The sequence below is a fragment of the Delphinus delphis genome, chromosome 4 (assembly GCF_949987515.2).
Source record: "Delphinus delphis chromosome 4, mDelDel1.2, whole genome shotgun sequence".
NCBI lineage: Eukaryota > Metazoa > Chordata > Mammalia > Artiodactyla > Delphinidae > Delphinus > Delphinus delphis.
This window is the reverse complement of record NC_082686.1, coordinates 113,373,092-113,400,383: the sequence shown is the minus strand read 5'-3', so window position 1 is coordinate 113,400,383 and position 27,292 is coordinate 113,373,092. Positions and strand designations below refer to the sequence as shown.

Genomic DNA, 27,292 nt, shown 5'->3' with positions numbered 1-27,292 from the left:
GGGAGGGCGTGGAGGGGGCTCTTAGAGGAGAAGCAGGGGAAAAGGGAAGCGAAGGGAAAGCAAAGGGCGGGGGGGAGGGGTGAGAGTGTGGTCTGCGCATGCGTGCGAGCGCTAGCGACGACGGCGGCGGGGGAGTCTCGGGGATGACAGTGGCTTTGCCCGTTGGGGTAACGGTCGTCGTCGCCGGCAGGGTCTGAGGCGCCGCACAGCCCGCGGGATACATTAAGGCCGCAGCAGCCCGGGCCCTACCGAGCTAGAGTGGCGCGTGGAGTCGGGGTGAGGGCGGCGAGGCACGGGGGGAGGGGCCTGCGGCGGGGCCTTGCTGTGTGCGCTGGGCGGCGGCGGGGCCTGTCGGTGTGAGCGCTCGCCTCAGCCTGTGCCGCGGCCGGGTGGGCGCCGTGGGCGGCGGCGACCGTGGTGCTTGGCGGAGGAGGCGTCCGTGTGTGCCGCGCGGAGAAGATGGCCGGGCAGTGAGGGGGCGGCGCTTGCGCCTGGTGACCTCGGAGTAAGCGACTGAGGAGCTAGGGCCGCTGCCGCGGCCCGGCCGGGCCTGCTCCCCGCCCTCTCCCGCCGCCGCCGGCCCGCGCACTTCCTCCCCGGCCCTCCCCTCTCGGGCGGGGGCCTCTCCTGTCCGCTTCGCCACCTCAGGGAACTGCCGGGCTGTAATCGCCGGGGCGGAGAGCCAGGCGTGTCCGATATGGAGAGAGCGGCGGCGGCCTCCGCCAGCCGCAGCAGCCACGTTCGCCGCCGCCGCGGCTCGGTGCACTAGATCGAGGAATCCGACGACCTCACCGCAGTCCTTGCCGTCGCCGCTGCCTCCGCGCCGGGCGCTGTGATGGAGTAAGGGCCCTGCAGCCCGTGAGAAGCGTGCCCGCCCCTGCACCGGGCCGGGGCCTGCTCCCGCGACCGCCCAGCTCGACCACAGGAGGTGCCTTCGCGTCCCGAGATGCAGCTCGAACGCAGGCCGCCCGCCGAGCCGCGGGGCTAGACTGAGCGCCGAAGCCGCCGCGTTCTGCGCCCCGCGGCCGCTCGGGACAAACTCGAACGCTGGTTTCTCTCTCTTTTTTTTTTTTTTCCCCTTGGTCTGCAAATCTCAGGGACGGAGGAGGGGCGCCAAGGCCCCATGTGTGGGAGGACTGCTACGGCTTTACAAACTTGTACGGATTTTGGTTACAACTTTGGCCAGTGGTTCTCCCCCGATTTCCTCCGAATTGTTGCAAATTCGCCATTGTTTCCTGGCTGCTTACAAAGTTGGATCCGGAATTTCTCTTCAACCGAGAGCCAACAGTGTCGAAGTGTCTGCAATGAACCCCGTGAATGCTACTGCTCTCTACATTTCCGCGAGCCGCCTAGTGCTCAACTACGACCCCGGAGACCCCAAGGCGTTTACAGAGATTAACAGGCTCTTGCCTTACTTCCGACAGTCCCTCTCGTGCTGCGTTTGCGGTGAGACGCTTTTTATTGTTCCCCTTTCAGTGCTTGTTTTAAAAAAAACTCAGGGCGATGGTAGCAGAAACGGTTTGACGGAGGGGTAGTTTGTATTAAACTTTTATTATTTGTGCGGTAGTTTGCGGTCTTTAGTTTTGAAACTCGGCAGAGGACTTTTTTCCGGCATTTCAGAAAGACAGAGCCCTTCCAAACCGCTCTGTACAGCGGCCTCGTTCAAAACTCTTAAATTCGCCTTGGGTCATTTCTGGTGTTTTTTTTTTTTTTTTAAAGAGGTGAAATATGCATCTGTGTTGCTGTCCCTCTTCTTTTTTTTTTTTTTTTTTAAAGCTTTTGATACCAAAGCTGACTTAATACCTACTTTGTTTAAACGTGGTTAAACCTGGTTAAAACACCTACATGTGGCGTGTTTGCATTTCCCCAAACGTGTTGTGTGTGGGTGGTGGTATAGCCGGTGAAGTCGCTGCAGAACTTTTTCCCCCGGGTTCTTCTAATGCTTTGACAGTTTGACGATAAACAGTGAGCCAGGGCAGACTGATGGTTCAGTGTATTTTAGCTGGTGGGATTTTTTACAGGATTACGTTTTTTGGTGGTTTTACTATATTGTGCCCTGGTAGAGGGTTATTTTCGGTGTTTTTGTTCAAGAGGTATTACTTTGTGCTGGGCAGGATATTTTCAAGTTATTTTTGAGAGATGAAGATATGCTAAATTGTCTAATAAATCCATGTCTCAAAAGTGATAATAATTTGTGATTATTATCTCAGTGATTAATTGTATGCGTATAATAATAATTTATTTTTGAAAAAACTTAGACTGAAAACATTAACATAAAGGAAAGGGCAACTGGCAAAACCAAAACAGTAATACTCCACTTCATATTCTTACTTCGCCAAAACTTTTGAGGTTTTGTTGGTCCACTTACTTGTTTAGTCAGAATTTGAGAAATTCAGGCATTTCAGCTTTATCTTAAGAGAAATTTTGCGACTGTAGTGGCTGAAGGGAGAAATGGTATTCATTTGAGATTCTTTCAGCATTTTCCGTATAGCTTTGGGGCAAAGCCCTGAGGGGTACAGAAGAGGTGAAGAGTGTTTTTTTTGCACATCGTGTTCTTAATCTCATAAACATTTAAGTAACTCTTACAAGCGATTAAGTGCTACACTGACTGGTAACTGACACTTAACACCTTTATAGAGAAGCAGTTGCCCTGGTAAATCACTTAATTGCCCTGGGCCTCAGTTTCTTAACATGTAAAATGAGAGCTTTGGGCTAGATTCAAAGCTTCTTTTCCGCTTACATTTTACAAATATAGTATAAGAATTTGCTTAGTTTCAGGGAACTCTGCCACCCCACTCTCACTTTTTTTTTTTAATGGAGTGCTTTTTTTTTTTAATGTCTTCATAGCTTTTGATAGTTTGTGGAATGAGGAGATGGGGCTACTATAACTTCTTTCAATACAAACCTTTCTTTTGGTGGGGGAATTGCTACTGTGGTGATGTAGAGGGCATAGACCAGCCCATCCTGGCCTGCTAGAACTGCAGTAGAGAGTGATGTCAGTATCCAGGTAACACTTGAAGATCTGGTAGTTCTGCTTTTTACATGGTGGATGGGACTTAGCTCTCAAAGAGGGAAATAGTAGTTTTGCAGATGCTTGGAATTTTAAGTTATCAGTAGCTTCAGGACAGTTGTGGTCTAATTGAACATTTTCCAAGAATCTAACCTGCATTTTAAAAACTGATATTAAAGATAAAGCTACATTAGAAAGTCCAACTGTAGCTTTTTTTTTTTTTTTTAAATCAGTCTTGACAACTCAAAGGAATTTTTGTGACATTGGGGCTTTTAATTATTCCTTCTTGTTCAAGCCTCTCTTCCCCACCATCCTATGCAAAAGATTTATGGGTTCTACTTCTCCCTTATAATTGAGTAGCTGGCATAAAATTTCAGCAATATGGATGTAGGTTCAGTTTTTTCCCCTCATCTCTTTGGACATAAGTCTGTGGTTATGAAGAGATGGGGGAAAAAACCCAGTTATTTGAATTCAGATCCAACAGTTTTCATCTTTGTGTCAGATACTGTCCTGGACTCTTTTTCCTAGCTGGAAAGCATAAACTCCTTCCAGTTAATAGGGCATGTGCAGTCTTATTTCATTAGGATAATAGATATGTAAAAGTTAAGTTTTAATCCTATCTTGGCGCTGTAAATAGGGAGTTTGTTTCAACAGGTCCTCCAGTGTCTGACCCAAACCTCCCCTTTCAGCTTTGTATTTAACTGCCCTCTTAATTTCTAATAATTTCTCAGCTTCAGTCAGTTTGATATTTTTGTCTTTTTGAACATACATGCCTTATGTCTTCCTTCTCTTTTCCCCACCTTTGCTCTTTGAAGTTCCTTCTGCCTAAAATATATTCTTTCTGTGTATGGTCTAACTCATCAACTCCCTCCCTCCCTCAGTGAATTCTTTGTTCTGTCACAGGTGCTTTTAACTCTTTCAAATTATTCTATCTTAGGGAAAATACTATTTTTTTGTACATTTCTGTGTTCCTTCTGCCTCATTCTCTCCTGTTCAGTGAATAGCATGTAGGTGTTTATGACAGACTCAGAGAAAGAAAGTGAGAGGAGGTGAGGGAGGGAAAAAGGGTCTATGAACTTTGCAGTTAGGTACAAATCTTAACTTTTCTACTTTCTGTCTAGGCAAGTTACTTTAACTTTTTGCCTAAATTTCTTGTATCCACAAAAGGGGATAATATCTTCTTTAAGTTTGTTTTTCCAAATTTGTGTTTTATGTGAGTTTATTTTTAAGTGGGAAAAACCTTTTGAACCCTTGAGAACAAGTCTGTGGACTTTGTGCCACCCTTGCGCAGAGATGGAGAAAGGTAGGGGAAGTGAGAGAAGAGATTGAACTGTCTGGTCAAATATTGTCAAACCTAGATTATTCACTGGAACTACAGGTTATCATTGTTCTTTGAAATGTTAATTAGCTGATTATCACTGCTTGTTTTTCAGTTGCTTTGTATGTTTAAACTTTCTGAAGTTTCTGGTGAATGGGATAGCAATGCTCCAGAGAGTTATTGTACTTTCTAGGCCACAGAAACAGTGACCAAGACAGTATTACTGTGGGTACTATTTCTGTGTCAGTTCTTTCCCCTTGTTCTTAACGTTGGATTTGCTTTATTTTTATCACGAAGTATGTAGAATGAATTTTCTTTTGATGGCATGAAACTCAATAAATTCTGCCCTAGGGATTTTAAGTTTTTTATTAAGCTTTTATATTCTCAAATGACATAACAAGTTTGATATGTAGAATCAAATACTGTTAGAACTGGAAGGACATGTTAAGTGGAAAAATAGTATTCTCTGAGATATTTGGAGTCCTGTAAATTAATCATGGTCAAATCTCAGGGACATGAATATTTCCCTGATTTTTTTTTTCTTTCTTTTTTTTTGTGGTACGCGGGCCTCTCACTGTTGTGGTCTCTCCCGTTGCGGAGCACAGGCTCCGGACACGCAGGCTTGGCGGCCATGGCTCCCGGGCCCAGCCGCTCCGCGGCACGTGGGATCTTCCCGGACCGGGGCACTAACCCGTGTCCCCTGCGTCGGCAGGTGGACTCTCAACCACTGCGCCACCAGGGAAGCCCCTCCCTGATGTTTTAAATTCTAGAAACAAAGTGGTTTTGGCTTTTACTGAAGAGTTGTGGAACTTTTGGATATCCAGTTTCTTATTTATAAAATAGGAAAGAGCTGGAGAATAGTGTTTCCCACTGACCTAAGCTGACCAAGTTTTTGTTTTGAATGTTAAGGACTTAAAAAAGCAAATCCTGACATCTTTTCTTACTACTGCTACTCTCACATTCCACTACAAGGTACGTGGTTCCCTGAGGGTGAGAGTCTTGCTGGTCTTGTTCACTGTTGTAGCCCTGCACTTGACAGTTCCTGGCTGAACAAGCATTGTTGAATGCACGAAGCTGCCGATAAAAAGAGCAAGGTTCCAAGTAGGAAGGATGTGCTCTCAGAATAAAGTATATGCCTTAAAATTAAATAGATTTAGCTTTATGAAAGACTACTTTCATTTTCCTTATTTTTCTCATTTTGGCATTGTTTGTGGGCCCACTTTGGAATTAGTGCAGTAGATTATCTCAAGAATCTCTTCCAGTTCTGGAGTTCTGATTCTTTTAGCAGAAATACTTTGTTTTTGACTGAGCAAACAATTTATAAATAGCAAGAATCTTCTAAAATGAAATTTGAACATTTAGCGTGATTTATTTTAAACCACATACCTTTTAGAGGCTAAATTAAAAGGCCAATTGTTTAATCGTACGTTAAGCGTTATACTAATGTTTTACATTTATATTCTTCTCAAGTGTGAGTTCATTTGATACTTAAGATTTTATTTTTCTTGTACTTAAAATCACTATAATTAAATTTTTTATTGTAGTAAGCATATAATATAAAATTTACCATCTTAACCATTTTTAAGTGTACAGTTCAGTAGTGTTGAGTATATTTACATTATTGTGAAACAGGTTTCCAGAACTTTTTTTTTTTTTTTTTTTTTGCGGTATGCGGGCCTCTCACTGTTGTGCCTTCTCCTGTTGCGAAGCGCAGGCTCCGGACATGCAGGCTCAGTGGCCATGGCTCACGGGCACAGCCGCTCCGCGGCATGTGGGATCCTCCTAGACCGAGGCACGAACCCGTGTCCCCTGCATCGGCAGGCGGACTCTCAACCACTGCGCCACCAGGGAAGCCCCTCCAGAACTTTTTGATCTTGTAAATCTGAAACTCTGTACCCAACAAGCAACCACCATTTTCTTCCTTCCCCCCAACCCCTTGTAACCACCATTCTGTTTTCTGCCTCTATGAATTTGACTATTGTAGATTCCTCATGTAAGTAGAATCATGCAATACTTGTCTTTGTTGACTAGCTTATTTCAGCATAATGTTTTAAAGGTTCATCCGTGTTGTAGAATGAGACAGGATTTCTTTCCTATTTAAGGCTGAATAATATTCTATTGTATGTATACACTATGCTTAGTTTATTCATTCATCCAACGTTGGACATTTGAGTTGCTTCCACCTCTTGGCTGTTGTGAATAGTGTTAAGAACATGGGTGTGTAAACACTCTTTGAGACCCTGCTTTCAGTTCTTTTGAATATAAACCCAGAAGCAGGATTGCAGGACTGTGTGGTATTTCTATTTTTATTGTTTGAGGAACTCCATACTGTTTTCCATAGTGGTTGCACCGTTTTACAATCCTACCAGCAGAACAAGGTTTCCAGTTAGTTTTTCCATATCTTTGCCAACACTTGTGTTTCCTCTTTCGGTTTTTGTTATTGGGGTGTGTGTGTGTGTGTTTGTTTTTTGGATAGTAGCCATCCTAATGGGTGTGAGATGATATCTCATTGTGGTTTTGATTTTAATTTCTCTAATGATTAGTGATGTTGGTGATCTTTGCATATGCTTTTTTTTTTTTACATCTTTATTGGAGTATAATTGCTTTACAATGCTGTGTTATAACATTTTGAATTACGGTTTTCTCAGGGTATATGCCCAGTAGTGGGATTGCTGGGTCATATAGTAGTTCTATTTGTAGTTTTTTAAGGAACCTCCATACTGTTCTCCATAGTGACTGTACCAATTCACATTCCCACCAACAGTGCAAGAGTGTTCCCTTTTCTCCACACCCTCTCCAGCATTTATTGTTTCTAGATTTTTTGATGATGGCCATTCTGACTGGTGTGAGGTGATACCTCATTGTAGTTTTGATTTGCATTTCTCTAATGATTAATGATGTTGAGCATTCTTTCTTGTGTTTGTTGGCAATCTGTATATCTTCTTTGGAGAAATGTCTATTTAGGTCTTCTGCCCATTTTTGGATTGGGTTGTTTGTTTTTTTGTTATTGAGCTGCATGAGCTGCTTGTAAATTTTGGAGATTAATCCTTTGTCAGTTGCTTCATTTGCAAATATTTTCTCCCATTCTGAGGATTGTCTTTTGGTCTTGTTTATGGTTTCCTTTGCTGTGCAAAAGCTTTGAAGTTTCATTAGGTCCCATTTGTTTATTTTTGTTTTTATTTCCATTTCTCTAGGAGGTGGGTCAAAAAGGATCTTGCTATGATTTATGTCATAGAGTGTTCTGCCTATGTTTTCCTCTAAGAGTTTGATAGTTTCTGGCCTTACATTTAGGTCTTTAATCCATTTTGAGCTTATTTTTGTGTATGGTGTTAGGGAGTGATCTAATCTCATACTTTTACATGTATCTGTCCAGTTTTCCCAGCACCACTTATTGAACAGGCTGTCCTTTCTCCACTGTACATTCCTGCCTCCTTTATCAAAGATAAGGTGACCATATGTGCATAGGTTTATCTCTGGGCTTTCTATCCTGTTCCGTTGATCTTTCTGTTTTTGTGCCAGTGCCATACTGTTTTGATTACTGTAGCTTTGTAGTATAGTCTGAAGTCAGGGAGGCTGATTCCTCCAGCTCCGTTATTCGTTCTCAAGATTGCTTTGGCTATTCGGGGTCTTCTGTGTTTCCATACAAATTGTGAAATTTTTTGCTCTAGTTCTGTGAAAAATGCCAGTGGTAGTTTGATAGGGATTGTGTTGAATCTGTAGATTGCTTTGGGTAGTAGAGTCATTTTCACAGTGTTGATTCTTCCAATCCAAGAACATGGTATATCTCTCCATCTATTTGTATCATCCTTAATTTCTTTCATCAGTGTCTTATAATTTTCTGCATACAGGTCTTTTGTCTCCTTAGGTAGGTTTATTCCTAGATATTTTATTCTTTTTGTTGCAATGGTAAATGGGAGTGTTTTCTTGATTTCACTTTCAGATTTTCATCATTAAAGCTTAGGAATGCCAGAGATTTCTGTGCATTAGTTTTGTATCCTGCTACTTTACCAAATTCATTGATTAGCTCTAGTAGTTTTCTGGTAGCATCTTTAGGATTCTCTGTATAGAGTATCATGTCATCTGCAAACAGTGACAGCTTTACTTCTTCTTTTCTGATTTGGATTCCTTTTATTTCCTTTTCTTGTCTGATTGCTGTGGCTAAAACTTCCAAAACTATGTTGAATAAGAGTGGTGAGAGTGGGCAACCTTGTCTTGTTCCTGATCTTAGTGGAAATGCTTTCAGTTTTTCACCATTGAGGACGATGTTGGCTGTGGGTTTGTCATATATGGCCTTCATTATGTTGAGGAAAGTTCCTTCTATGCCTACTTTCTGTAGGGTTTTTATCATAAATGGGTGTTGAATTTTGTCGAAAGCTTTCTCTGCATCTATTGAGATGACCATGTGGTTTTTCTCCTTCAGTTTGTTAATATGGTGTATCACATTGATTGATTTGCGTATATTGAAGAATCCTTGCATTCTTGGAATAAACCCCACTTGACCATGGTGTATGATCCTTTTAATGTGCTGTTGGATTCTGTTTGCTAGTATTTTGTTGAGGATTTTTGCATCTCTGTTCATCAGTGCTATTGGCCTGTAGTTTTCTTTCTTTGTGACATCCTTGTCTGATTTTGGTATCAGGGTGATGGTGGCCTCGTAGAATGAGTTTCAGAGTGTTCCTCCCTCTGCTGTATTTTGGAAGAATTTGAGAAGGATAGGTGTTAGCTCTTCTCTAAATGTTTGATAGAATTTGCCTGTGAAGCCATCTGGTCCTGGGCTTTTTGTTTGTTGGAAGATTTTTAATCACAGTTTCCATTTCAGTGCTTGTGATTTGTCTGTTCATATTTTCTATTTCTTCCTGATTCAGTCTTGGCAGGTTGTGCATTTCTAAGAATTTGTCCATTTCTTCCAGGTTGTCCATTTTATTGGCATGGAGTTGCTTGTAGTAATCTCTCATGATCTTTTGTATTTCTGCAGTGTCAGTTGTTACTTCTCTTTTTTCATTTCTAATTTTATTGATTTGAGTCTTCTCCCTTTTTTTCTTGGTGAGTCTGGCTAATGGTTTATCAATTTTGTATATCTTCTCAAAGAACCAGCTTCTAATTTTATTGACCTTTGCTGTAGTTTCCTTCATTTCTTTTTCATTTATTTCTCATCTGATCTTTATGATTTCTTTCCTTCTGCTAACTTTGGGGTTTTTTTGTTCTTCTCTCTCTAATTGCTTTAGGTGCAAGTTTAGGTTGTTTATTCGAGATGTTTCCTGTTTCTTAAAGTAGGATTGTATGGCTGTAAACTTCCCTCTTAGAACTGCTTTTGCTGCATCCCATAGGTTCTGGGTCGTCGTGTCGCCATTGTCATTTGTTTCTAGGTATTTTTTGATTTTCTCTTTGATTTCTTCAGTGATCACTTCGTTATTAAGTAGTGTATTGTTTAGCTTCCATGTGTTTGTATTTATGACAGATCTTTTCCTATAATTGATATCTAGTCTCATAGCGTTGTGGTCGGAAAAGATACTTGATACAATTTCAGTTTTCTTAAATTTACCAAGGCTTGATTTGTGACCAAAGATATGATCTATCCTGGAGAATGTTCCATGAGCACTTGAGAAAACTGTGTATTCTGTTGTTTTTGGATGGAATGTCCTATAAATATCAAGTCCATCTTGTTTAATGTATCACTTAAAGCGTGTTTCCTTATATATTTTCATTTTGGATGATCTGTTCATTGGTGAAAGTGGGGTGTTAAAGTCCCCTAATATGAATGTGTTACTGTCGATTTCCCCTTTTATGGCTGCTAGTATTTGCCGTATGTATTGAGGTGCTCCTATGTTGCGTGCATAAATATTTACAATTCTTATATCTTCTTCTTGGATTGATCCCTTGATCATTATGTAGTGTCCTTTTTTGTCTCTTGTAATAGTCTTTATTTTAAAGTCTATTTTGTCTGATATGAGAATTGCTACTCCAGCTTTCTTTTGGTTTCCATTTGCATGGAATATCTTTTCCATCCTCTTACTTTCAGTCTGTATGTGTCTCTAGGTCTCAAGTGGGTCTCTTGTAGACAGCATATATATATATATATATATATATATATATATATATATATGTGTGTGTGTGTGTGTGTGTGTATATATATATATACACACACATATATATATATATATATATATATGTCTTGTTTTTGTATCCATTCAGCCAGTCTGTGTCTTTCGGTCGGAGCATTTAACCCATTTACATTTAAGGTAATATTCGATATGTATGTTCCTATTTCCATTTTTTAAATTGTGTTGGGTTTGTTATTATAGGTGTTTTTCTTCTCTTGTGTTTCTTGCCTAGAGAAGGTCCTTTAGCATTTGTTGTAAAGCTGGTTTGGTGGTGCTGAACTCTCTCAGCTTTTGCTTGTCTGTGAAGGTTTTAATTTCTCCATCAAATCTGAATGAGATCCTTGCTGGGTAGAGTAATCTTGGTTGTAGGTTTTTCTCCTTCACTTTAAATATGTCCTGCCAGTCCCTTCTGGCTTGCAGAGTTTCTGCTGAAAGATCAGCTGTTAACCTTATGGGGATTCCCTTGTGTGTTATTTGTTGTTTTTCCCTTGCTGCTTTTAATATGTTTTCTTTGTATTTAATTTTTGACGGTTTGATGAGTATGTGTCTTGGCATGTTTCTCCTTGGATTTATCCTGTATGGGACTCTCTGTGCTTCCTGGACTTGATTAACTATTTCCTTTCCCATATTAGGGAAGTTTTCAACTATAATCTCTTCAAATATTTTCTCAGTCCCTTTCTTTTTCTCTTCTTCTTCTGGAACCCCTATAATTCGAATGTTGGTGCGTTTAATGTTGTCCCAGAGGTCTCTGAGACTGTCCTCAGTTCTTTTCATTCTTTTTTCTTTATTCTGCTCTGCATTAGTTACTTCCACTATTTTATCTTCCAGGCCACTTATCCGTTCTTCTGTCTCAGTTATTCTGCTATTGATCCCTTCTAGAGAATTTTTAATTTCATTTATTGTGTCGTTCATCATTGCTTGTTTTATCTTTAGTTCTTCTAGTTCCTTGTTAAATGTTTGTTGCATTTTGTTTATTCTATTTCCAAGATTTTGGATCATCTTTACTATCATTCTGAATTCTTTTTCAGGTACTACCTATTTCCTCTTCATTTGTTAGGTCTGGTGGGTTTTTACCTTGCTCCTTCATCTGCTGTGTGTTTTTCTGTCTTCTCATTTTGCTTATTCTACTGTGTTTGGGGTCTCCTTTTTGCAGGCTGTAGGTTTGTAGTTCCCGTTGTTTTTGGTGTCTTTCCCCAGTGGCTAAAGTTGGTTCAGTGGGTTATGTAGGCTTCCTGGTGGAGGGGACTAGTGCCTGTGTTCTGGTGGATGAGGCTGGATCTTGTCTTTCTGGTGGGCAGGTCCACGTCTGGTGGTGTGTTTTGGGGTGTCTGTGGACTTATTATGATTTTAGGCAGCCTCTCTGCTAATGGGTGGGGTTGTGTTCCTGTCTTGCTAGTTGTTTGGCATAGGGTGTCCAGCACTGTAGCTTGCTGGTTGTTGAGTGAAGCTGGGTGTTGAGATGGAGATCTCTGGGAGATTTTCGCCGTTTGATATTACGTGGAGCTGGGAGGTCTGTTGTGGACCAGTGTCCTGAAGTTGGCTCTCCCACCTCAGAGGCACAGCCCTGACTCCTGGCTGCAGCACCAAGAGCCTTTCATCCACAGGGCTCAGAATAAAAGGGAGAAAAAAGAAAGAAAGAAAGGAAGAGAATAAAATAAAATTAAGTAAGGTAAAATAAAGTTATTAAAATAAAAAAATAATTGTTGAGAAAAATTTTTTTTAAAAAAACGGACAGATAGAACCCTAGGACAAATGTTGAAAGCAAAGCTATACAGACAAAATCTCATACAGAAGCATACACATACCCACTCACAAAAAGAGGAAAAGGGGAAAAAATAATAAATCTTGCTCTCAAAGTCCACCTCCTCAATTTGGGATGATTTGTTGTCTATTCAGGTATTCCACAGATGCAGGGTACATCAAGTTGATTGTGGAGATTTAATCTGCTGCTCCTGAGGCTGCTGGGAGAGATTTCCGATTCTCTTCTTTGTTCGCAGAGCTCCCAGTGTTCAGCTTTGGATTTGGCCCCGCCTCTGCGTGTAGGTCATGGGAGGGCGTCCTTTCTTCGTTCAGACAGGACGGGGTTAAAGGAGCAGCTGATTCGAGGGCTGTGGCTCACTCTGGCCGGGGGGAGGGAAGGGTACGGAGTGTGGGCCGGGCCTGCGGCGCAGAGGCCGGCGTGACGTTGCACCTGCCCAAGGCGCGTCGTGTGTTCTCCCGGGCAAGTTGTCCCTGGATCCCGGTACCCTGGCAGTGGTGGGCTGCACAGGCTACCCGGACGGGAGGTGTGGAGAGTGACCTGTGCTCGCACACAGGCTTCTTGGTGGCGGCAGCAGCAGCCTTAGCGTCTCATGCCCGTCTCTGGGGTCCGCGCTCTTAGCCATGCCTCGCGCCCATCTCTGGAGCTACTTTAAGCAGCGCTCTTAATCCCCTCTCCTCTCACTTCTCGCACCAGGAAGCAAAGGGGGAAGAAAAAGTTTCTTACCTCTTCGGCAGGTCCAGACTTTTTTCGGGACTCCCTCCCGGCTAGGGGTGGTGCACTAACCCCTTCAGGCTGTGTTCAGGCCGCCAGTCCTCTCCCTGTGCTCCGACCCACAGCCCGAGCCTCAGCTCCCAGAGCAGACAAGCCTTTCAGGCTGGTGAGTGCTGGTCAGCACCGATCCTCTGTGTGGGAATCTCTCCGCATTGTCCTCCGCACCCCTGTTGCTGCGCTCTCCTCCGCAGCGCCGAAGCTCCCCCACCTCTGCCACCCACAGTCTCCGCCCGCGAAGGGGCTTCTAGTGTGTGGAAACCTTTCCTCCTTCACGGCTCCCTGCCACTGGTGCAGGTCCCATCCCTATTCTTTTGTCTCTGTTTATTCTTTTTTCTTTTGCCCTACCCAGGTATGTGGGGAGTTTCTTGCGTTTTGGGAGGTCTGAGGTCTTCTGCCAGCGTTCAGTAGGTGTTCTGTAGGAGTTGTTCCACGTGTAGATGTATTTCTGATGTATCTGTGGGGAAGAAGGTGATCTCCACGTCTAACTCTTCTGCCATCTTCCCCCTCTCTCCTGCATATGCTTCTTGGCTTTTTGTATATCATCTTTGGAGAATCACTATCATTTTTTTATCTTGAAATAATTTTGTTTTTTGCTCACAAAATCTTTATTAATCACTGTGGTGTTCTCAGTGCTGGAATAAAAAGATGAATTAAGACACATGGCCCCTACCCATATGTTGCTCGTGTTATGGGGAAGACATAAGTAAACCAGCAATTATTGTGTGTTAGAGGCACTTATGTTATTACCAATATTGATGTAATATTAACTTACTCGTAAGTTAAGTTTGTCACATGTGTAAAAATTTCAGAAATTAACAGTAAGTGAGATTTTCCCCCCTACGTAACTCTTTTTTGAATAACTGTTTGGGTCAAAGTTTGGGCAACCCTCACTGGGGTTAAAGCAGTTTGGTTTACCAGTTTTTTCTTGGGACTTAAGTTTACCTGTTCTCTCTGATCTGGGAAGAATTCTTTAGGGAACATTTATCTAGTAGGTTGGTTAAGGAAGAACAATATTTAGTACTGTGTTCTGGCAGCTACTTTTTTTATGTCAGATATATTAATTTAACTGTTGGTTTCTTTTCCTAAGAAAAATCTCCTTTTCACAATTTGGTGAAAAGCTAGGTGCTTGAGCTAGGCCAGGAGGAATGGTAAAAAGTGAACATTTTCAGCAAGACTTGAGGGAGAGAACATTGGCTTGTTGAGGCTGCAGAAAATCAAGTTTATCTCTAATGAAGAGAGTCCATTCTTGCCCTATAGTGGTGACTCGGGGCCTTTTTACAGGGAACCTTGATGCCAGGCTAAGGAATTTGACATTTACCTTGTAGACCTGTTCTTTTTCAAAGTGTGCTCTATAGCCCACCTAAATCAAACCTAAAGGGATTGTTAAAATTCAGATTCCCAATTATCATATCAGGCTGATTGAATTGGAATCTCTGTGGGCAGGGCCTTGTAATGTGCATTTTATGCCCCCCCCCGCTCCCCTCCCCCCTGTCCTGATATGGGTAGGGGAATTTGCAAATCCCTGTTGTGTTTGAGAAATATTTTAAGTAAGAGAGTGATGTTATATATAGATTTTGTATTAAAAAAGGTTAGTTTTGGGATAGAATATAGGATTGATTATTGGAATGTGGTGAAACCCAGTTAGGAAGGATATCAGATGTATCCATATTATAGAGGCCGGAATAATGGTGGTAGTGAAAAGGAAACAACATAACATAACGCAAGGGAAAATTTTGTCCTCTTTATGGTTATCATAACAGCTTAATTTTTTGGTATACTGTATTACAATTTGTCTTTGGTTAGGCGTATTTCACTATGAATAGATTAAATATTTTCTATCCTTAAATTTATATACATGTCTAGTACAGTGCTTTCACAGGGTATATACTTGACAGAAAGTACTGAATTGTATGGAAGATCTGATAAAACCTGGCTTATCAGGTGCTTGGGAGAGGATTCAATTAAGAGAGGAAATAGACCGGATCTAGTGTGGGCCTGAGGAGAATGAAGAGAAGGATGAGACAGTGTTTAGTAATTTGATGGTGCCTGGGAGTTGGGATTAGTGAGGAAATGTTATTGGAAATATGTTTAGGAAAGGCTAAAATCTAAAAACTTTAATTTTGTGCCCCTTCCTGGAAACCTTGATTTTAAAATCATAGGATATACTGTTTGATATAGTAAAACAAACAACATATTTTTTGAGTCTTGGGGTTGTGGTTTTCATTCTTTCAAATTAATTTGAACATTTAGTCCTCCTCCTGTGTTTGCACTCCTTGTTTTCATTGCATTGATAGCATACTATCACTAATTGGTTAATGCCTTATTGTATTAGCTTCTCAGTTGACACCTTCCCTCAGAGTCCACCTGGCTACATTTTAATGTATGATTTAATTTGTTTTTGTGAGGTCTGATTAAATTTTATCTTTTAATTTAAAAGGTGGTATTTCAGAATCTTTATTTTAATTTATATTTTTCTCTTTGTCCATCACCTTTGACTTTATTTCTTAACTGTTTAGTTTCTGTTATTGGCTTTCCTCTTTTAAAGATTTCTTTTTGTTGTTCCCATGTTAGGAAATTAATTCAGATAATTTTTTTCACCTTAATTAGTGTATGTCTGACCATTTTCCTCATCTTTTCCTTTTTCTGACTTCGTAATATTTTAACAGAATTATTCTAGCTCATTGCCTTTCTGTTCAGAAATGTTGAATCTTTGCAGATTTGGAATATCTGCCTATCTCAACCTGTATTTAATCTAGTTTTATAGCCAGCATATATTTTGTGTTTTGAATTTAGTTTGTCTTATCAGTTAGCATTTGTCTATTTTTATTGTTACAAACCACAAAAAATGTGCACTTAAAATGTTGTCTGGCGTCAAATTTGGAAATAACTTAGGTTTTCTGGCAAAGTCAAGTAGTTTTAAAATTCTTTTTGCAACAATTAAAGGCATACCTAGGGACTTCCCTGGTGGTCCAGTGGTTAAGACTCCTGCACTTCCATTGCAGGGTGTGTGGGTTTGATCCCTGGTTGGGGAACTAAGATCCTGCGTGTGCAGGTGGGCGGTCCGGGGTATAGCTTTTGACCTCCTCTCAATCCTGCTAAATGCCATTCCCTTGAAGTTTAAATCTCTGTCTGCTGTTCTGAAATTTGGGACTCTGGCCATATATAATATGGGATTCTAGGGTTAGAAGGGAGCATTCCAATTCAGGTATCTTTGTGTTGGATTTCTGAATCCCCTCTACAGTTAATCAGTTGGTTGTCCAGCTTGTGAGTGAATTTATTCAGGATGTGACATAGGATATGACTGGCATAGTCTATCCACCAGAAGCTGTGAGCTGTTTCAGGGATCCTTTTATAGCGTCATTGAGCTTGCCAGCTCAATTTTTACATATGTTTTACAAGGAAGGTATTACTAGATTATTCTTCATGATGAGAATTTATAAAGCTTTAGACAGAAAGCACCATAAATCATACAGTCATTTCTTCACATCAAATAACGCTTTCTGTAATATTCTTGAAAGTTCACCTAAGCCTTTTCCTGAATACCTCTGGGGTAGGGAGCTAAATTTTACTCTGCAAAATAGCCCTATCTATTTTTAACTGTAGAATTCTAATGTCGTTGGGATCTTGAATTATTTTATGAGACCTTACCTGTATAAGAATCAGCGTTAATTTATCTTGTTTGCAGTCAGAATAGTTATTGGTTCAGTGTTTATGGTCAATTAAAACATTTTCATAAGTTGGTTGATGGTGTTGTTTAGATCTTCTGTGTCATTACTGATTTTCTATTTTCATGTTTTGAGAGATGTTGAAATCTCTAACTGTAATTATGGATTTATCAGTTTCTCTTCGGAATTTCTATCACTTTTTGCTTCATGTATTTTGAAGTTCTGTTTTTAGGTGCGTAAAATAATTCTGAACATATGGAATATAGTGAGAATGTATAATGTAATAGTCACATAGTTAATTTTTACTGTTCTGTTGTAATCCTGTAGAAGTTTTGTTGCTCTTTGGTTTTTCTTCTCTGCGTGGGTCATATTTTCCTACTTTTTTGCATACCGAGTTAATTTTGATTGGATGCTAGATATTGTGAATGGTACCTTGTTGGTAAAATTTTAACCTTGTGGGTGGGTATTTTTGTACTATAAATATTCTTGAGCTTTGTTCTTGGAATTTGGTTAAGTTACTTGCAGATAGTTTGATCCTTGATCCTTTCAAGGCTTGTTTTTAAGTGTTTTTTTAGGTGGAACCAGAGCAGCCTTTAGGGGCTAATTTTTCTGCATTACTTGAGGCAAGAACCTTTTGACTACTCTATCTGATGCCTCATGAATTAATGAGGTTTCACACACTAGGTGGTGGGAATAGGAATTGTTCTGCTGCCTTTGAGTTATAGGGATTGTTTTTTTTGTTCCTTTCTGGGGATTCTTTCTCCATCCTGGAGTAATTTCCTTATAAACATGTGCTGATCATTCAGTACTCAGCTGAAGATTTGAAAGAGACCATCTATAAATACGGTGTTCTTTCTCTGTGCGGCTCTGTCATCTCTAGTACTCTGCCCTGAGAAGTCCAGCTGCCTTGTCTTCGCAACTCTGTCTTCTCAACTCCGGGAGACTACTGGGCTTTGTCTTGGTTCTCCCTCCTTGTGCTGTGGCCTGAAGATTGTCTCCAGACAGCAAGCTGGGGCAATTGTAGGGCTTAGCTCATTTGTTCCTCCATGCACAGATTACTGATGTGTGGTGTCTGTTGCCCAGTATATCTGAAAACCATTGTTTTGTCCAGTTTTTGTTTCAGTTGGGAGAGTAAGTCTCCCAACTGAAACAAAAATGAAACAAAATATAATTATTCCATTTCGTCTGGAAGCAGAATCAGATTATATTCTAAACCTACACTGTCCTATATAGCAGCCACTTAGCTGTTGTGACAATTTTAAAAAGTTCTTTAGTTATACTGAGCTACTTCTTTAAGTGCTCGGTAGCCACATGTGGGTAATAGCTACCTTACTGTAGATGTAAAAGATTTCCATCATTGCATAAAAAAGTTCTACTGGACAGTGCTATAACAACTAAAGAACTTAGATTTGTTCCTGAAACCTGTGGGAGCATTGAAAGATGCCTTCAGTGTTTGCATCTGAGGTTTTGATTTTAAAACATTGAGCTGGATAGGGTTATGAACAGATCACTGGAGCTCACCACTATAGACTTGAAAAACAACTCCCCCAAATCAGTGTTAGTGAATTGGGTTCAAGAAGGTGTTCCATAGTGTTCATGTAGTAAAAGGTTTCCGTTATTTAAAAAACAGAAGATAATTTAACTATTTTTCTTCCTCTAAAGTGAGGCAATTTGAGATGTCAAATGACTACTGGACCAAATCACATGCCATACCAGTTAATAATTCTGCCAAATCCTTTCTGCCGTGAGGGTTTTAAGTTGTTTTAATACTCAGTCACGTATTTTATTAATTCTTAGTCGTATTGTTTTAGTTTTCTCAATTCTTCATATATCCATTCAATGGATCATTGGTTGGGGACAAGAAACATTAAGAAAATTAGGTTGCTATTGAAATACTAGGTAATGAGGAACATAAAAATACTAATGATTCCAAATATCTGGTTCATGATTATTATTGTCCTTCTGTGTAAATTGTCTTTGTTCTCTTAATATTCTCCATATCCACAAGGTGTAGGTAATTATCCAAAAAGCAGTGTTAGCAGGAGAATACATAGTGATATACAGTATGGCCTTTTATTTTTAGAGAATAAAGACTAACTACACTTGCTGTGTGTTATTTGAAGTGTTTGCAAATACCAGTCTAAAGCCACCCTTAGTTTATCATTTAGTAACAGAACACTAAAAATTTTTTTTTTGTAAAAGATACAAGAATTACAAATAACCAAGTCACATTTACAGCTTTGTCCTTGCATAATATATTCAATTTTAGCCTATGTTTTTAACATTCATGAGTTTATAAACAAGAGAGGTCATTTAAAAATAGATATATTGCCAAAATGCGTTTATTACATTATTTAAATAAAGCAAGATGTAGCCCTTGTTAGTGGGAAGTCAAAATTTCTTTGTTTTATTAAAATGAACTTTATAGTATAATCTTTGATAATACGTTTATTTTAAAAATTTCTTGAAATCTTTTAATCACATTTCTTACTTAACTGATTAGAAAAATGTCCCAGTTTTGGCTTCCCTGGTGGTGCAGTGGTTGAGAGAGTCCGCCTGCCGATGCAGGGGACACGGGTTTGTGCCCTGGTCCGGGAAGATCCCACATGCCGCGGAGCGGCTAGGCCGTGAGCCATGGCTGCTGAGCCTGCGCGTCTGGAGCCTGTGCTCCGCAACGGGAGAGCCCACAACAGTGAGAGGCCTGCGTACCGCAAAAAAAAAAAGTCCCAGTTCATCAAGGCAAAAAAGGTTAAAGTATCTTTAATCCCAGTTGTGGATCAGAATTTGTTGGGAAGCTTTTTAAAAATACACATTCCTGGGCAGTATCTGCAGTTATTGAGTCAGTCTGAAGCAGGCCGTCTAGGTGATTCTAATACTAATCCATGGATAACAGTAGTGCTGTCTTTGAATACTCCTTATGTGAGGTTTATAGGTGTACTTAAACGAAAAAACATGTGCCAATAAATTTAAGTAATGCTGTGTTAAGCAAGTTTCTTGACATTGGTAGTTTTCAGTTTTAAGACACTAATGTAAATTTGGGGATGACTCTCCAGGAGGATATTAAAGCAAACCTGTTAATGCATTCTGGTACAGTGGAACACCAGTTTGGGAAATTTGGAACTAGCTTAATATTGATTTATTCAATTAACGTTTGTTGTTCAGCTGAGAATCGATTTAATTGTGCCTAATTGACTAGCCTGTTTTATCGTATTGGTAATAATTTAACGAGAGACCGTCATGGCTTTGCTAAAATATGAAAATAACAGAATATTACAGAAGTGCTCTGTAACCACAAAACACTCTACAAAATCTCCCCTGCATAATTATTAAGATAAATGGTGTCTGGCATTCTCTTTTAATTCTTACTAGAATGTGAAATGAGGCATGACTTGAGTTTATGAATGTGTTGTGGTTTATATATCATCCATTTAATAATGTACGGTCAGTGTTTGGTTTTTTAGTTATAATAGTACTTGACTGGTGAAGCTTACTTACTTTGTATAAACTGTTGATACATCCAAGAGTATCAGGAAGTATTTTTCATAGTTGTAGGTTGACCAAAGACATAAAAGTTAAACTCTGAAATTTAACCATTCAGATGTGCAGTAAATAGCTTGGCTTGAGTAACGTTCATACTTTTAAAATTGCGATATTTAACAGTCGATTTCCATTTTTCATTTTTCTGCAGACTGGTTGTAATCTTTTTCCCAAACTGGAAACACGGATTTTGTCTTTTTTTTTTCACCACCCACTCCCCTGGTATACATGTTTAGCTATCACTGGTCTCTCAGTATAGTAGTGCTTAGTTATTTAAAGTGATGCAATGACCTTTAAAATAATTACTGGGTCACGTGGTCAAAATACCTCTCTGTGTCACCATTTTTAGTGACCAGAGCATATATATTATAATATTCCCTTATTTTAAATTAAAATGCACATTTTCCTGTCATACTGCGAAATTATTTGTGCTAGATATTTTAAAGAAAAGTTTACAGGTTTGTGGAATCCAGATGATCAGGGGCTAATAGTGGTTTAGAACATAGCTGCTTGAATATTTAATTAGAGAACTAATAATTTCCTTGAAACTTTAGTTTGTTGTTTGGACCTGTTGATTTTTTGAGGCATGTATTTGCTTTTTGGTTTACTACTAAAATAAATTGTGTTAAAGTTTAAAGGAACATATTCTAAAGTGCTGCTTAGTCAAAAATTTAAAAAGAACAGACCTGGGTTAGGAAGCTCTGCCAAGAGGAAAATAGTGCTGTCTTCTTAAGAGGGTTCTCTGATTTCAAATTCATTTCTCTTTGATTTGAGCTTATTCTTTTTTTTTTGAATTTTTTATTTTTTATACAGCAGTTTTTTATTAGTTATATATTTTATGCATATTAGTGTATATATGTCAAACCCAATGAGTAGCATTCATACTCATGAATTTCGCCTAATGAAAAGATTTTTAAGAGGTTTAGACTTCAACGTATGTCTGCAAAAAAGTATATTGGGCACAGGTTTTGTAAAACTAAAAACAAGCTTTAAAAAGGACAGTTTAAATTGTCTAAAACAGTTGATTCATCTATGCCCATTTGCTAAGTGATACATAAGATCTTTTTATGGTATTGTCATTTTTGTTCTTAGCTGAATCCAGATTATTATTCCCATGTGTTTATGTATCTAGGAGATTTCTTACTATTGTTTCAAGACATACTTTACATCTTTAATTTTGAGGTGTACTATTGGTGCTGTAATTCAGTGATGTAAAAAAGGTCCAAGTATCCTTTGTTAAATGCACAGTGCTTGGCATATAGCAGGGCCTCAGAAGTTACTCGTTGAAGTGATTGAGGAAAGAGGAATATTTTCTTAAACGAAGATAGCCTAAACAATTCTTCATTTGGAAAAGTTGGAGAATGGGGATATTTAGATCAATGGATTGGATTATGGAAGGATTATTGTTCAGGCCCTATGTCAGACTTTTGACATCAGTAGAAGTATATTCTCCCAGTCTTTATATGTGCCTTGATATTGCTGTTACAGATTGATTGAATCTAAGCTGAATGGATATGACTCGGAGTCAGCATAGTTACTCTCGCACCACAGGAAGAATAAGGTGTATGTATATATTGGGGTTGATCAGCATCAGTTTAATGCTGCTACTACTAATAATGCTTTCTAAAGTGATATCACTTACGAAAACCAACTGTACATATTTTAATTATTTTATACTTAATATATATATAACACCCATTTAATATATATATATACATATATATACATATATATGTATATATATACATATATATATACAGTCTTTAGCTAAGATTTCTCATGCTGTAAATTCATAGACTGATATGCAGGCTGAGGGTTTTTTTGTTGGGCTTTCTTTACAGAGGAGGTAGTACAGTGCTTTATAGCATATATGTTCACTTAAAACATTTAAGATTGACTTTAAAAATTAAGCTTGGTGTGTAGAGAATCCAGGCAGGACTCTTGTAGCTCCAATTTCTATGCAGTAAAGATTTCCTGACTGTCACAAAACTATTATTGGTCATCCATTCTCCCCTTCGTTTCACTCTTCCTGACCCACTCACTATTCGTTACTGCCAGTACCTGTTCTTCTGTCTCCTTCCCCCAAAAGGTTTTACATCTTGTGGTTAGTATGTTGATTTCTGTTATGGTCCAGTTTCAGTGATCATTCTTTTTGATAAGTGAAAAGAAGCTAAAATTGTCTCAGTGGATGCCACGGACTTAGTAGCGGAAGTAGGGATGCTGCTGGTTAAGTAGAAAGAATACTAGATTGGGAATCAATAGACTAAGCTACTATTTCTCATTGCTAGTAACTAGCTATGTAATCTTATGAAAGGCCATCTTGGTTAAAATGAGGCCATGGGACAAGTTTATTTCCAAGGTCACTCCCAACTCTAGTGTGCTTTTTATGATTCATTCATTGTACATTTATTAGTTGCTGGCTTATGTGCCAACACTGGTTTAAGGATACAGAGATAAATAAGTTTCCGGCCTTGAGTGAGACCCAGTGAATGGTGACGATATAATGTGATAAGTGCTATAATAGGAGAATGTGCAAAGTGCTTTTTGAACAAACTTGAGGGCTAGGAATTAAGGAAGGCTTCCTTTCCGAGGTCATATTTGAGTCAATCCTTAAAGAGTAAATAGTTTAGTGAATTCCCTGGTGGCACAGTGGTTTAAGAATCTGCTTGCCAATGCAGGGGACACGGGTTCAAGCCCTGGTCTGGGAAGATCCCACATGCAGCGGAGTCACTAAGCCCATGCACCACAACTACTGAGCCTGTGCTCTAGAGCCCAGGAGCCACAACTACTGAGCCTGCGTGCCACAACTACTGAAGCCCGCGAGCCTAGAGCCCGTGATCCACAAGAGAAGCCACTGCAGTGAGAAGCCCGCATACCGCAATGAAGAGTAGCCCCCATGCACCGCAACTAAAGCCCACGTGCAGCAACGAAGAACCAACGCAGAAAAAAAAAAATAAATAAATAAATAAATAGTTTACCATGCAAGGAAGGAAGAAGGACATTCTAGGAAGAGCAGATCACAGAGGAATGAGTAAGCAAGCATTGCTTGTTTTGGAATGGCCAGGTGAGAATGGAGTATGGAGTTTGTGGAGAAAGCTTAATGTTACAAAATTCTGGGGGGAAGGTGGGTGTGGGCTAGATTCTGAAAGGCCACGTATGTCATTCCAAAGACTTGTGTTTTAGGGACTTCCTTGGTGGTCCAGCAGTTAATACTCTGTGCTCCCAGTGCAGGGGGCCTGGGTTCCATCCTGGTCAGGGAACTAGATCCCGCATGCCACAACTTAAAAAAAAAAAAAGAACCCACACGCTGCAGTGAAGATCCTGCACGCAGCAACTAAGACCTAGCGCAGCCAAATGAATAACTAAATAACTAAATAAATATTTAAAACAAAAAACAAAAAAAGAAAGAATTTGGGTTTTAAAGGCTGCTTGAAGGTTGAAGGTATTTTTTGTTTTTTGGTTTGTTTGGACAGTTTTTAGTTGTACCTTTAGGAAGGGTTTTGAAAAGAAGAAAGATCATCAGACTTGAGAATATTTAAATATGTTAAGTCGGTAAGTTTGAAATTATGAAAATATACAGGGAAGTGGAAATATGCAGGCTTTCATTGGATTTTATTATGAAACTTTTATCGAAAATTTCAGTATACAGGATAGAACTCTAATATATTGATAATACTTATCACCTAAACAGTTAATGGTATTCAAATGCAAGACTTCTGATACATTGTAGATCTTGCCATAAAATCTTAGCATCATCAAATTTTAGAGCTAGAAAGAACTTAGATATTTAGTCACTTTATAGCTTCAAGGAATGGAGGGGTAGTCTTTTTTTTTTTTTTTTTTTTGCGGTACGCGGGCCTCTCACTGTCGTGGCCTCTCCCGTTGCGGAGCACAGGCTCCAGACGCACAGGCTCAGTGACCATGGCTCACGGGCCCAGCCGCTCTGCGGCATATGGGATCTTCCTGGACCAGGGCATGAACCCATGTCCCCTGCATCAGCAGGTGGACTCTCAACCACTGCGCCACCAGGGAAGCCCAAGGGCTAGTCATTTTTAAAGGTACATCATCATTATTACATTTTTTTTTACTCATATTCATCAGATTTGGACAGTTAAAATTACTAATTGTAGTGGATGCTATGTATACACTACCCAAATCCCCACTTCAGGACTGAAGGACTTCATTTTCTTAGTTAGTGGGAGTGTTGCTGGGGTTGTCAGACTTCCCTGGGAATTGCTGTTGGCTGAAGAGAGCCACTCACCCAAGCTCACATCCCCTTCCTTGGAGTAGCCTGCATTCAAAGACTAGTCCATTAAAGACCTGGCTCCCATGTGCCACCATAGGACAACCTTGAAGAGCCCTCCCAGCTTCAGAGCTCCCTGTGGGGTCATCTGAGGCCTTCGTTGTGATACATCCCAGCCTAATTTGTTCTTCTGCCCCTTCCTTCCTCACCTGATAAACTTTCAGCACACTGACCTCTCTCCCAAGAGTTTCACTGCCTAGGAACCTGACTTCCAACAATGATGAACTTTAAAACTTCTTTGATTTGTAACAGATTTGTAAAGTTTAAAGCAGCGGTCTCCAACCCTTTTGGCACCAGGGACCGGCTTCAGGGAGGACAGTTTTTCCACGGTTGGGGGCAGGGGGGAATGGTTCAGATGGTAATGCGAGTGATGGGGAGTGATGGGGAGCGGCAGATGAAGCTTTGCTCGCTCGCTGATCACCTCTTGCTTTGTGGCCAGGTTCCTAGCAGGCTGTGAACCCCTGCTTCAAAGGATTTAACATCTACCAGTTTTTCATGTTTATGAGAAATATTCAGGTAAATGTTGAAAGAGTCACGTAATAATATAATGAAAGAAAAGGATCAATTTGTATAGTGCCAAACATACAGAAAAAAATTCTTATTAGAAAGAACATGTTTTGTAATGGAACAAAAAGGAACCTTCTCAAACATGTTGAACAAAGATCTTGGCATTTAATTGACCTCTCCCCGCCCAATCATTCATTACTAGTGTTTCTGCAGTTTCATTTTTATCACCTTTTGTAAATTAAAGGCCACCCGCTGCCCGCCCCGCTTTGAGATCAGGCTCACACGTTTTTATTGACTTTTTTTTTTGTTTATTGGCCTTGCCATGTGGCATCTTAGTTCCCTGACCAGGAATTGAACCCATGCCCCCTGCAGTGGAAGCATGGAGTCTTAACCACTGGACCACCAGGGAAGTCCCTTTATTGACTTCTCTTGAGAAAATTTAAAATCTGGACAAAGAATTTTTTTCTTTTTTGGTCATACTGTAGAAAATGGAAACGTATGACGTATATTTGAAACAAATTGAGTCAGATTGAGTCTATAAAAAAAGAGCCTTGCCCTTATGGTGCAGGAGAGATTTGCATAGCAGAAGAATCCAAGACTGCATTTCTGAACAAAATATTTGAAGTTTTTATGTCTGCAACATTTGAGAGTGCCTTTCCAAGACCAAGTGTGCCACTTGTCATCATTCATTGAAATGTTTTGTCATTGCTTAAGTTACTGTCCTCTCTTGGATTCAGGAGTTTCACAGCAATGTGATCTGGCTGGCAACAAAATTCTTTTTGCTGCTAATAAAGCTTTTTTTTTTCCCCCTCTCTCTTCTTTTTCTGTATTTCTTTCTGTGTGACTGTCTGTATTTAGGTGGTCAGTACAGTTATTTAGGCCATTTGGAAAGGAATGGCTGATGAAAAGTACATTATCTTATTCAGTAGTGATTGCTGAGGAAATCGGCTTTAGAATCAGTAACATAAGTGAACCTAGAAACTTCTTATTTAAGAATTCTACTTTTTTGAGTATTTTAAGATAACCAGTTAGTACTATTTTTTTAAAGTTCCTTTAGTAATGATTTTAAGAAAATCTCAATGAATATAATTATTATATTTTAGCAAGTGAAATTTTTCATTTTTATTCTTTTCCTCCTTTTGCCTTAGAGCTTTAATATAAGTATCTGGTAACCTTTAATTTTGCTAATCAGTTTTGATGTGGGTCCATTTGTTGGGAAGCAAATTTAAGCTGTGATGGAAAGCATATTTTATTGAGTTAGTATGTAGAAATGTATCTTATATGATATCCCTTCTGTTTCATGTTGCTTACATTATCAGTAAAAGCAGAAAACTGCTTTCTCTCTTTTGTAGGATACCACATATTTGACAGCTGTGGAGTTCTATACTGATTTTTTTCCCTCTTTCCAGATACTTTTCCGTATATACCATATATCTGAGTATCATAAGATTTATTTCTTTTTGTGAATTCCTTGACTGTTTAATACTCTGGTTTCCAAGAATGCTTCTTGGAGAAATGGTATGATTGTTTTAATTATTAACCGTGACCTGCCTGTGTGCATTTTTTGCTTTCTGATAGTGACGTTAGGATTTGTTTATATGAGACTTGGCTAATTTTCCCTGATCCTGAAGTGTCATCTCATCAACAACAAATAAGGCTTATAAAAAATTACTTGCATTATCTGAGGTTTTTGATTAGGCATTCCTTGTTGCTGTAATAGAAGCATTACCAGGAGAAGGAATTCTGGACGGGTGGTGGTAAATACAGAATGTTTTGATTCTGATCAGTGCTCTTTTTGTGCCTGTTAGAATTATATAATGCTTTTTTTGGTCAAATGACAAAATTAAGCCATTGAGATAGTTTAATTCCTTAAACCATTTTCTACTTTTTTCAGTTTTCATTTTACTGAAATTATTTTCATTGGGATCATTTCTTTTCCATGTAAGCTTTAGAATGAGGAATTGATTTTGTAGTCTCTCTGTTGCTGTTCACATCTAGTTTGTCCCTGTCAGATTTTAACCTTTTGTAGCTTTTGTAGGTTTTATTTTATGATCATTATTATTGCCAGGTCCAGTGTTCACAAGATCGTTTTTTAGTCATTCACTAAGTTTTGCTAAGCATTTTAGCCATTATTGGTTTTATTTTTTCTTGTGTCCTCTCTCCGCACTTCTTAAACTTAATTTCCCCCAGTCATCTGGTCAGGATATTAGTGGGGTTAAACACAATCACTGTACAAAGGAGAATAAAAGATCTTGTTTCAGAAGCAGTTAAGGCATAATTTACTTGGTAGTCTGCATGTCAGCATAACATTTATAGTA

At 39.5% G+C, this 27,292-nt stretch overlaps 1 protein-coding gene across 1 annotated transcript in view; it reads left to right on the top strand.

Moving 5' to 3' along the window:
* Window positions 1-906: 906 nt before the first annotated feature.
* MSL2 (MSL complex subunit 2) overlaps window positions 907-27,292 on the top strand; it is a 36,716-nt gene continuing 10,330 nt past the window's right edge. Inside the window, exon 1 of the mRNA XM_060011306.1 lies at window positions 907-1,446. Within this exon, the coding sequence (XP_059867289.1) occupies window positions 1,305-1,446 (142 nt within the window). The 5' untranslated portion in view covers window positions 907-1,304. The remainder of the gene's footprint in view (window positions 1,447-27,292) is intronic.